We start from the raw sequence: 12273 nt of genomic DNA on the forward strand, positions 1-12273 counted from the left end.
ACAAGTAAAAAGCTGAACAAACTGGAAAATCAACAGCTCTTCTTAGATCTGTCAGGGAAGTGAGGTCATAGGGCAAACTGATGCCCCTGAAATTGGAGAGACAAATAAATACAGAGAATCACAATTTGCCTGAGCAGATACCTGTCTACAGGAACCAGTACTGGGTAGGAATACCTGAACTATAACTGATAAATTTCTGGAAGCTCAGTATGATTAAGACTGAGAGTTAAAAATTCCAAGTACCCAGTGACAGGGGCCGGCGGAGGGGGGCGGGTGGTCTCCACACTCTTGTGAGATTTACCTCCAGGAGCTTGACCAGGTTCTCAAAGTGAATATTGGAGAAAAATGCCCCCTTACTGCCAGGAGGGAGAGGGGGAAAAATAGCTAGTTAAAATATTCCAGAGCTAGGGCCCCTGGATGGCTCAGTTGGTGAAGTCAGTGGCTGACTTTGGCTCAGATCATTCTCATGATCTCACAGTTCAGTTTGTGGGTTTGAGCCCCTCATCCAGCTCTGTGCTGACAGTGCAGAGCCTGCTTGGGATTCTCCCTCTTTCCCTCTCTCTCTGCCTCTCCCCCGCTCACACTTTCTTTCTCAAAATAAATAAACTTAAAAGAAAAATCCTTTAAAAAATATGCCAGAGCTTTCTACTAAACAAGGCCTGTCCTCAAGAGAAATTATTTTACCAGAGCCTAAACTATTGTTGTTGTTGTTGTTGTTGTTGTTGTTGCTGTTTCAGAACCTAACCAACCCAAAGGGAAGGAAATACCCAACTTTAGCCCACTCTCGCTATCCCTTCCCACCTAAGGGAGAAAGGGGCTGAGAAGCACTTGCGAAGTTCACAGTCCAGGGGCACAGGCTCACTAAAAGACCGAGACCTAACATAGGATGATAGAATGCCTTCCCCTCAAAGCCCACATCTTCCCACCACGTAGCTAGTGGCCTATTTAGAGCATTTTTTTTACCCAGTACATCATGTCCGCCTATCAAGAAAACTTCAAGGCTTAGTAAAAAGCAAAAACAAAAAACAAAACAAAACAAAAACAAACCCACACAGTTTCAAGAAACACAGCAAGCATCAGAACCAGACTGAGATATAGTAGGGATACTCGAATGATCAGGCTGGGAATCTAAAACAATTATGTGATGTCCAAAGGCAGGAGGTAGACTTCCTAGCTCAGGACGAGCGAGAGAGAATTCACCCTTCTTCTACCTTTATTATTATTGTTTTTATCCTGTGAATCCTGGCTATTGGAGAAACAGCACCATATATTGGATGCTGATTCAGAGTATACACAGCCTTTGGGAGAACTCAAGTCTTGCAAAGTATTGCCACCTAGCTGGCACTGTAACTGTCTTCAAAAGACTATACCACCGTTCTATCAAGCTGGCTGCTTCAGTATGGTGGAGAACATGGTAAGACCAGTGAATTTCTTGAGCATGGGTCCATTACGGCCCTTCTTTTGCTGTGAAGTGAGTTCCTTGATCCAAAGCAATGTTGTGTGGAATACCATGATGATGGATGAGGCATTCTAAGTTTATGGGTGGTAGTTTTGGTAGAATCATTGCATGCAGGGAAGGCAAATTTATATCCAGAGTAGAAATATTCCAGTTAAGGACAAAATGCTGCCCTTTCCATGAAGAAAATGGTTCGGTGTAAGCAACTTGCTACCAGGAAGCTGGCTAATCACCGTACATAATGGTGCCATATTAGAGGCTCAGTGCTGCTGTCTGCTGCAGATTGGGCACTCAGCCATGGCTTTGGCAAGTAAACGTCCTTATTCTTGGGCTCATTCCTGGTTAATCAGGGTTTTCCAGAGAAATATAACCAACAGGAGTGAGGGGACCCCTGGTATAATATGTCTCAGAATCCAAAGGCCCAAGAACCAGGAGTTCCAATGTTTGAGGGCAGAAGAAGATGGATTTCCAGCCCAAGAAAAGAGTGAGAGAAAATTCATCCTTTCTTTGCATTGTGTGTGTGTGTGTGTGTGTGTGTGTGTGTGTGTGTGCGGGTGTGTGTGTGAACTTGGTGAGGACAGATCTTCTTTGCTCAGTATACTGATTCAGTTGTCTATCTCTTCCAGAAACACCTTCACAGAGACACCCAGAAATTGTTTTATCAGTTATCAGGACATCCCTTAGCCCAGTCTAGTTGACACTGAAAATTAACCATCCCAAATGCCATATGTGAGCAAGTTATATGAAAAATCTCTGTACCTTCCACTCAGTTTTTCTGAGAATGTAAAGCTGCCTTAAAGAATAAAGTCTATTTTAAAGAAATCAAACACCTAAGCAAAGACATTAGCATTCAGACACCATAGAGGAGACAGATTCTGCCATTTGAGTCTAGGCAATTCACTAAAACAAAACAAGCAGGGGCACTTGGGTGACTCAGTCAGTTAAGTATCTTGACTCTTGATCTCAGCTTAGGTCTTGATCTTAGGGTTGTGAGTTCAAGCCCCACATTGGGCTCCATGCTGGGTGTGGAGCCTACTTAAAAAAAAGAAAAAGAATAAAACAAAATAAAAACCCACAAAAATATATCAGTCTGTTGTTGCTACTATATAATACCTAAAATGTACAGTTTTGGGGTGCCTGGGTGGCTCAGTCAGTTGAACATCCAACTTTGGCTCAGGTCATGACCTTGTGGTTTGTAACTTTGAGTCCCGTGTCAGGCTCTGTGCTGTCAGCTCAGAGCCTGGAGTCTGCTTCAGATTCTGTGTCTCCCTCTTTCTTCTCCCTTGATTCAATCTCTCTCTCTCTCTCAAAAATAAACATTAAAATTTTTTAAATAAATAAATAAAATAAAACGTGCAGTTTTGGGGGTGACTCAATTCAGTCAGTTGAGTGTCCAACCTTGGCTCAGGTCATGATCTGGCACTTCATGGGTTTGAGCCCCATGTTGGGCTCTGTGCTGACAGCTTGGAGCCTGGAGCCTCCTTCAGATTCTGTGTCTCCCTCCCTCTCTGCTCCTGCCCCATTCACACTCTGTCTCTCTCTCTCTCTCTCAAAAATAAATTAATAAAAAAATAAAAAAGTAAAATGTACAGTTTTCAACAAAAGAAACATACAAAGAAACAACCCATAGCTTATACTCAGAAAAAGAGCCGTCAATAGAAATTGACTCTAAGTGGGTTAGATATTGGGTTTAGAAGACTTCAAAGCAGCTATCATAAATATGTTCAAAGAATTAAAGGAAATTGTTAAAAGAATTGAAATACAATGAAAATTACCTAGCAAATAGTAACTATTAATAGAGAAATATAAACTATTAAGAGCTTGCTTTTCTCCTTCTGCCATCTTGGAACCTATGGAGGCCTGCTGGGAACAGGACTCCTAAAATGACAAATATGTCTGGAAGGCTGTGGTCCAAAGCCATTTTTGCTGGCTATAAGTGGAGTTTCTGGAACCAGAGGGAGCACACAGCTCTTCTTAAAATTGAAGGTGTTTCTGCTTGAGATGAAACTGAATTCTATCTAGGCAAGAGATGTGCTTATGTGTACAGAGCAAAGAACAACACAGTGACCCCTCGTGGCAAACTGAACAAAACCAGAGTGATCTGGGGAAAATTAACTTGTACTCATGGAAACAGTGGCATGGTCCAAACCAAATTCTGAAGCAAGCTTCCTGCTAAAGCCATTGGCCACAGAATCTGTGTGATGCTGTACCCCTCAAGGATTTAAACTAACTTAAAAGTAAATGAATAAAGGTGTAGATTTGTTCTCTTGTAAAAAATAAATAAATAAGTAAACTAAGAAAAAAAACAACCAAATGGAAATTCTAGAGTATATTACACTGTACGTTACAGTGTATATTCTGTATATTACAGTAATTGAATGAAAGAGTCATTAAATGGTCTCCACATCAGATTTGAGATGGTGGAGAACAGAATAAGATAACTCAAAGATATCTCACTAGAAATTGTCCAATCCAAACAGCAGACAAAAAAGGCATTGAAGAAAAACGAACAAAGCATAAGAGATCTGTGGAACAGCTGGTGTACCAACATATATGTACTAGGAGCACCAGAAGAGGAGGAGACAGAATGAGGAGCAAACTATCTAAAGAAATAATGGCCCCGGGGCCCCTGGGTGGCGCAGTCGGTTAAGCGTCCGACTTCAGCCAGGTCACGATCTCGCGGTCTGTGAGTTCGAGCCCCGCATCAGGCTCTGGGCTGATGGCTCGGAGCCTGGAGCCTGTTTCCGATTCTGTGTCTCCCTCTCTCTCTGCCCCTCCCCCGTTCATGCTCTGTCTCTTTCTGTCCCAAAAATAAATAAAAAACGTTGAAAAAAAAAATTAAAAAAAAAAAAAAAAAAGAAATAATGGCCCCAAACTTCCCACGCATGATGAAAATGTATCTACAGATCCAAAATTCTCAATGCCAAGTAAGATAAACACAAAGAGAACCACAACTAGACCTACAGTCAGATTTCTGAATGACAAAAAGGAAATCTTGAAAGCAACAGTGGGAAAAATAGCTCCATACAGGGAAACAATATGATTGATGACTGCTTTTTCATCAGAATAAGGGAGGCTAGAAGGTAGTGGGAAAACATATTCAAAGTGTTGCAATACAATTCAGTTAAGAATTGTATATCCAGGAAAACCTCCCTTTGAAAATGAAGGTGAGATAGGCATTCCCTGATAAACAGGATCGTTGGTAGCAGTCTTGACCTAAAATAAATACTAAAGGAAGCCCTTAGGCTGAAAGAAAATGACAGCATACAGTAACACAAATCCACAGAAAAGAATGGAGAGAATTGGAACTGATATGTGGATAGGTATAATAGACTATACACACAAATGCAAATAGTCATCACCTTGGGAATGAGTAAACAAAATGTAGTGTATATCCACACAATGGAAAAGTACTCGGCAGAAGGAGGAATGAAGTACTAATTCATGCAGGAACATAGATGAACCTCAAAGACAGCATGATGCATGAAAGAATCACAAAAGACTACATGTGTTGTATGAATCCACTTATGTGAAATTTCTAGAAGAGGCAAAAACATAAAGATAGAATGAAGATCAGTGACTGTCTGAGATGGGATGAGAGCAGGCATTGACTGCAACCAGCCATGAAGAAAATATTTTGGGGGTGATGGATATGTTCTAAAACTGGATTTCAATCATGATTATATAATTATAAGTTTACTAAAAGTTCATTAGACTGGGTAATTACAATGGTTGAAGGTGTGGTATGCCAATTATACCTTAATACAGTGGTAAAAAATGTTAATGGTGCCTGCTTCTGAGTAGTGTGTGTGGAGATAATTTTCATTTCTTTTTTTTTTTTTTTTTTTTGCTTCTATTGCATTTTCTAGACTGATTCCATAAACATCTATTATGTTTGGAATAAAAGACAACATTAAAAGTAAATTTTTAAGCAATAACAACTACATTTAAAGTACTTTTGAAACAAAAACTCTCTAACACACATATGCACACACACACACACACACACACACACACACACACACACACCCCTACCAGGAATCCCAGTAAATAATACTCTCTATCAGAGTTTAATTTAGTTAAATATATAGTCTTTCAGTACAGAGTTTAATATGGTGACCATTTTGGGTCTTGGGATAAGGCTGTTTAGACGTAGCTTTCTTTCCCTACAGAAAAATCCATGCATTTAATCAAGAGAATAAAATTACATCAGTTGATGCCATCAAATTATATCTCAGACTTTCTGAGGGTCCTTATGAGACCTGGAATGAGAACAGGCATGGACTTGAAGTATGAAAAGCTGGTATTAGATACTTGGAAAGGCTAGCAGCTTGCCTTAATTAGTGTTTCCCTTTTTTTGCAGATGCTGTGGAGATATATTTTATAAAAAGTATCAGTGCATATCAAGCAACATTGGGCCCAACGGATTATGAAACACTGACAACCATTGAAGAATTTTGCAAGTGGCTTGTCCAAAATGGAGAAAAACAGGTAAATATGAACAGGCAAATCAACTAGAGGCAGTGTGATCTTGGACAAGATCCTTAGCTTTTACTAGTGTCCATTCCTTCATCTATAATATGAGTATAATAATAGTTCCTCTCTCATAGAATAGCCACGAAGATTAAATAATTATTTATGAGTTAACTGTTATTATTAAATATAAGCATGAAATTTCAACTCTTCATAGAAACGCATTGCTTAGGTGACATTTCACAACTGACAGATCCTGGTAAGGCATACAATGCCACCTCCATAGAGTTTACGGAATAGAACTGGCATATTACTTCAGAATTGCCAGGATTATTTAAAAACGTTTTTTTTTTAATTCCCTAGGAAGCTTACAGACTGCTAAAGGCCTCACTGAAGTCTCAGGTCATCAGCTATGGTGATTGTAGTGAAAAAGTGGCTGAAACTTTTTACAACATGGGCAGGATCTGCTTTGCCAAAGGAGACCTCAGACAGGCGATTCAGCTGCTAAGGAAGGTGCATGCTGGTTGGTTTGTGCATTTTCTCCTGGGCCTGTAAGCACTATGTGAGGAGTGAGGGGTGTGTGTGTGTGTGTGTGTGTGTGTGTGTGTGTGTATGCATGCATATGTTCCCTTCCTATCCCCTCCCCTCCTCTCTGTTTCCCTTCACTTCCTGTCTTTCTTTCCTGCCTCCTTTCTTCTTCCTTCTCTATTTCTTTTCTTTTTTAAGTGCAGTAAAAATTCACTTTCTAAGATGTGCTGAGGGAGATACAGAAACTTAACTGTGCCTATGCTTGCACCAGAGTCCTAAAAAAATAACACCCCACGGGCACCTGGATGGCTCAGTCGATTGGGCATCTGACTTCGGCTAGGTCGTGGTCTCATGGTTCACTCCAGGCTCTGTGCTGACAGCCCAGAGCTTGGTGCTTGCTTTGGATTCTGTGTCTCCTCTCTCTGCCCTTCCCCAGCTCATGCTGTGTCCCTTTCTGCCTCTCAAAAATAAATAAAAAACATTAAAAATTTTTTAAAATAAAAGAGTAACATGCCAGTGTTGGAATCTAGGTACAGCCGTGGCAGCACCCAAGGTTGGGCAGAGTCAGGAACACCTTATATAAGCCATTCTTACCCAAATACTGATTGCCCTTCCAGGGGGCTCAGACAACACTGGAAGTTCATGTCTTGTAGTAGGATCTGGCAAGAGGTGTGACCAAACAGTTGTTCAGCTAGTCAGTCTACTGACAGACCAAGGCTAAAGACTTGGTAAGAGTGATCAGGATGTCTCTACATAAAATCTAAGTTTGTTCAATGTTGGAGAAAAAGTTGGTAAAGATCACCCAATACTCATGTAAGCAGAGGGAGGAGTCAAAAGCCATCCACACATATACATTGGCAAACATCAGGTCTGGAGAGATTTTTGTCTCATTTCAGGTTAACTAAACATAATCAGAAAATAAGTATGACAATAGTAAATAACAGGAGAAAGGGGGTCTTATTTTGAAGATTCTGAGAAAAAGAAAGCCTTCTGAAAATAAGTTATAGTGACCAGTATAGTGTCTTCAAGGAAACCATGAATTTTTGGATAGGAGCAGAAAAACCTATAAGGAGAGAAAACTTAAAAATGAAACGGTGAAAGGGTGACAACTTGAGGCCAAAAGATGAGATGAGATTAAAATGTTAGGAGTGAAATAAGAAGGGACAAATATAAAATTCAAATCTACATGGAAAATGGTAAAGTCTGTCTTAACATGTCATAGTGATGGGGAGCAACATTTCCCAAGTCTAAAATTGCAGCATTCAATAAAAATCAAAACAAAAATGAAACAAACTAACAAAAAATGATTCCTGAGCCCCACCTCACACTCTTAAGTCACAAGTTCTAAGAGGTTGGTCTAGAATCTGTATTTTTAATACTTCTAGAGATGCAATATCCTGCCAGTTGAAAGAATCAGAGATGTATAGGACAGACTCAAAAAGCTGTCCTAGAATGCTGACAAAGGGAGAGAGGCGGTATAATGAGAAAGTAGTTGATGTAGAGGGCAAAGTAGAGATTCACCGAAAGAATTGTATATATTTCTGAAAAAAGAACTATAATACTTGGAATAGAAACAGTAATCAAAGAAATCATTGAAGACAACTTTTCTGAAATGAAAAAAAAAAAAACAACAACAGCACACCTGTTATAAGGGCTTACCATGTTCTACACAAAATGGAAGGAGAGCCTGATCTAGATTTTACCTGGCAGTGGCTGTTTGATGGCACAGCTACATCGTCCATTTGGAAAGGGACTCAACTTGGAGATTTAGGATACTGTAAGGTAGGCAGGGCTGCATCTTTGCCATGAGCTTTTATCCTTAGCGCTTTAGTCCCTACTTCAATGTCCCAGGCCAGAAAGGAGGAGAGGGATAGAAGGGCATGCTGGCAGTAAGGCTGTTGTTTTGAGGCTTGAACACCTTCCTCATGCTGAGTGTCCACCATCAATGGGATGCCGGTGATGAAGTTTCTGAATTAGACTATGTTAATAGATGCTGTTCTGGGGATTGGAAACTGCTCCTGGAGCTAAAAAGAAGGTAAGAAACCTCAGCAAAAGTTGATGCTGAGAGGAGACCCCTTTGGCAGACAGAATAGAGCACAAAGGGGGCCATACATACAGAATCCTGGTGACACTTTTGGCTAATGTTTTTTCTTGGGCAGTTCAGTTTTCATGTAAAAGGAATCAAAGTTAAATGCAGTATGGTGGGGGTGAGAAGGCAAAGAAAAGACAAACATTAAAAATTACAATCTGGAGATAGAATACTTTTTATTCACATACAGTAAGCGGCACATGTTTTACAGTGTACAATTTGATCAGCTTGGACATCTCTATTGACCTGTGGAACCATTATTACAATCAAGATCATGAATGTATCAGTCACCCCCAAAAGTTTCCCCATTCCCCTTTGTAAATAATCAGCCTCACCCCTCCCCCACTCACACCCCCAGGCAATAACTAATTTGCTTTGTCACCATAGATACATTAGCATTTTCTAAAATTTATATAAGTAAAATCCTATAGTTACACAGTCTTGAATCATTCAGCATAATTATTTTGAGAATTGTCCATATTATTGTGTGTATCCATGGTTTACTCTTATTGCTGAGTATTACATTGTATGGATGCCATGATATTTTTATCCATTCATCTGATGATGAACATTTGGCTGTTTACAGTTTGGGTTTCTTATAGATAAAACTGCCCTGAATGTTCAAGCACAAGTCTCTATGGATATGTACTTTTTTCTCTTGGGTGAATACTTAGGAGTGAAACGGTCAAGTAATATGATAGGTGCATGTTTATCTTTATAAGAAACTGTCAAAATTTTGGAAAATGATTACATTATATTATATATTCCCATCAGAAGGGTATGAGAATTCAGTTCCTCCACATTTTTGCCAGTAGTTGGTGTGGTCAGTGTTTTTAATTTTAGGCATCCTAATAGGTATATAATGGTATCTCATTGTGTTTTTTTTTTTAATTTTAAAAAAATTAATGTTTATTTTTGAGAGAGAGACACACACACACACAGAGTGTGAGCAGGAGAAGGGCAGAGAGAGAGGAAGACACAGAATCCGAAGCAGACTCCAGGCTCTGAGCTGTCAGCATAGAGCCTGATGTGGGGCTCAAACTCACCAAGAGTTTGATCTCAGCAAGGATGAGATCATGTCCTGAGCCAAAGTCCAACGCCCAACCAACTGAGCCACCCAGGTGCCTCTCATTGTGGTTTTAATTTGTGTTTGTCTTGAGCATCTTTCTGTGTACTTAATTTCTCATCGGTTATCTTCTTGGGTGAAGTGACAATCCAAATCTTTTGCTTACTTTTCATAGTTGCTTGCTTTCTTATGATTAACTTAACTTTACAAGTTCTTTGTATATTCTAACCACACTGTATATGATGCCTGTAGACTTGTATATGACTCCTTTAATATTGTAAAGTTGCCTCTGGTGGGAATGCAAACTGGTGCAGCCATTCTGGAAAACGGTATGGAGATTCCTCAAAAAATTAAAAATAGAACTACCCTACGACCCAGCAATTGCACTACTAGGTATTTATCCAACGGATACAGGTATGCTGTTTCAAAGGGCACATGCACCCCAATGTTTATAACAGCACTATTGACAATAGCCAAAGTATGGAAAGAGCCCAAACGTCCATTGATGGATGAATGAATGAAGAAAATACACACACACATACATACATACATACATACATACATACATACATACATACATACAATGGAGTATTAGTTGTCAATCAAAAAGAATGAAATCTTGCCATTTGCAACTATGTGGATGGAACTAGAGGGTATTATGCTAAGTGAAATTAGTCAGAGAAACACAAATATCATATGACCTCACTCATATGAGGACTTTAAGATACCAAACAGATGAACATAAGGGGAGGGAAGCAAAAATAATATACAAACAGGGAGGGGAACGAAACATAAGAGACTCTTAAATATGGAGAACAAACTGAGGGTTACGGGAGGGATTGTGGGAGGGGGATGGGCTAAATGGGTAAGGGGCACTAAGGAATCTACTTCTGAAATCATTGTTGCACTATATGCTAACTAACTTGGATATAAATTTAAAAAATTAAAAAAAAAAAAGACTCTGAGACAAGATGAAACAGAGAAAGACTAAAAGGGAGTGTGTCCAGAATAAAGAGAAGAGCAGTACAAGATGAACTGGGAGAGGCAGGGGTTTATAAGGAAGGGGAGACCAGCAGGGCCTTTTGCACTAGAGGTTTAGGAAAGTGATATGATCAGGGGTGCCTGGGTGGCTCAGTCGGTTAAGCGACGGACTTCAGTTCAGGTCATATCACAGTTTATGGATTCGAGCCCCACCTCAGGCTCTGTGCTGACAGTTTGGAGCCTGGAGCCTGCTTCGGATTCTTTGTCTCCCTCTCTCTCTTCCCTTCCCCCACCCACCCTCTGTCTCTGTCTCTCTCAAAAATAAATTTAAAAAAACTTTAAAAATTTTAAAAATAAAGTAAAAAAATATCATAAAGATGCCAATGTACAATTGTTGTATGTTTGTGTAAACACGTTATGTTCCTAGTTCATGCCATAAATACTATAAAGTGGGAAAAAAGTTCTTCATATATTCTAGATACAAGTTCTCTATCAGATATATGATTTGGAAATATTTTCTCTTGGCATGAAGTTTGCCTTTTCATTTTCTTAACAAGTGTCTTTTGAAGAGCAGAAGCTTTGCAATTTCATGCAGTCTAGTTTATCAATTTGTTCTTTTGTGGATTGCGCTTTGGTGTTTTACCTAAGAAATCTTTGCCTGACCGAAGTCAAAAATATTTTTCTCCTATGTTTTCTTCTAGATTTTTTGTAGTTTTAGGTTTAACATTTAGGCCTATGATCCACTTGAATCAGCTTTCCTGTATGGTACTAGGAATGGATCCTAGTTTGTTTGTCTGTTTGTCTAGCATGTGGGTAGCCAGCTGTTCTAGCACCATTTTTATTGAAATGAAATCCCTTTCTCTACTGAATTATCTTTGCACCTTTGTCAAAAATTCAGTGTGTGTGTGTGTGTGTGTGTGTGTGTGTGTATTATTTACGGACTCTTGTCTGTTCCACTGATCTGTTTTTCCATCTTCAGGTCAATACATGCTGTCTTGATTATTGTAGCTTTAAAACAAGTCTTGAGGGGCTCCTGGGTGGCTTAGTCAGTTAAGCGTCCGACTTCAGCTCAGGTCATGATCTCACAGTCTGGGAGTTTGAGCCCATGTCGGGCCCTGTGCTGACAGCTCAGAGCCTGGAGCCTGCTTCAGATTCTGTGTCTCCCTCTCTCTCTGACCCTCCCCTGCTCATGCTCTTTGTCTCAAAAATAAATAAAAACATTAAAACAAGTCTTGAAATCAGGTAGTGTTGGTTTTTCAACTTTGTTCTTTCTCAATGTTCTTCTGAGTATTCTCGGTTCTTTGCATTTCCACAGGAATTTTAGAATCACTGTATCGGTTTCCCCAAAAACATGTGCTCAGATTTAGCTTGAGATTACGTTGAATGTGTAGATCAGGTTGGGGAGGATTAACATTTTAACAATCTTGAGCTTCTCACCCATGAACACGTGATATTCTCCCATTTGTGTAGGTCATCTTTAATGTCTCCCAATAATATTTCTTGTAGTTTTTTTTTTAACGTTTATTTATTTTTGAGACAGAGACAGAGCATGAACGGGGGAGGGTCAGAGAGAGAGGGAGACACAGAATCTGAAACAGGCTCCAGGTTCTGAGCTGTCAGCACAGAGCCCGACGCCGGGCTTGAACTCATGAACCGCGAGATCATGACCTGAGCCGAAGT

General features: G+C 39.8%; 1 protein-coding gene and 1 pseudogene across 7 annotated transcripts in view; both read left to right on the plus strand.

Moving 5' to 3' along the window:
• Positions 1-12273, plus strand: part of TTC23L (tetratricopeptide repeat domain 23 like) — a 61160-nt gene that overhangs the window by 33053 nt on the left and 15834 nt on the right. For 5 of the 7 annotated variants that reach the window (XM_058717108.1, XM_058717133.1, XM_058717098.1 and 2 more), the window contains exons 9-10: positions 5820-5947; positions 6293-6442. In XM_058717108.1, the coding sequence (XP_058573091.1) occupies positions 5820-5947; positions 6293-6442 (278 nt within the window). Of the gene's footprint in view, positions 1-5819; positions 5948-6292; positions 6453-12273 lie in introns of all 7 variants that reach the window. The other 2 variants (XM_058717149.1, XM_058717139.1) reach the window with 1 other exon arrangement.
• LOC131504659 (large ribosomal subunit protein eL33-like) lies at positions 3305-4026 on the plus strand (annotated as a pseudogene).

Source organism: Neofelis nebulosa, chromosome 1, assembly GCF_028018385.1.
Source record: "Neofelis nebulosa isolate mNeoNeb1 chromosome 1, mNeoNeb1.pri, whole genome shotgun sequence".
NCBI lineage: Eukaryota > Metazoa > Chordata > Mammalia > Carnivora > Felidae > Neofelis > Neofelis nebulosa.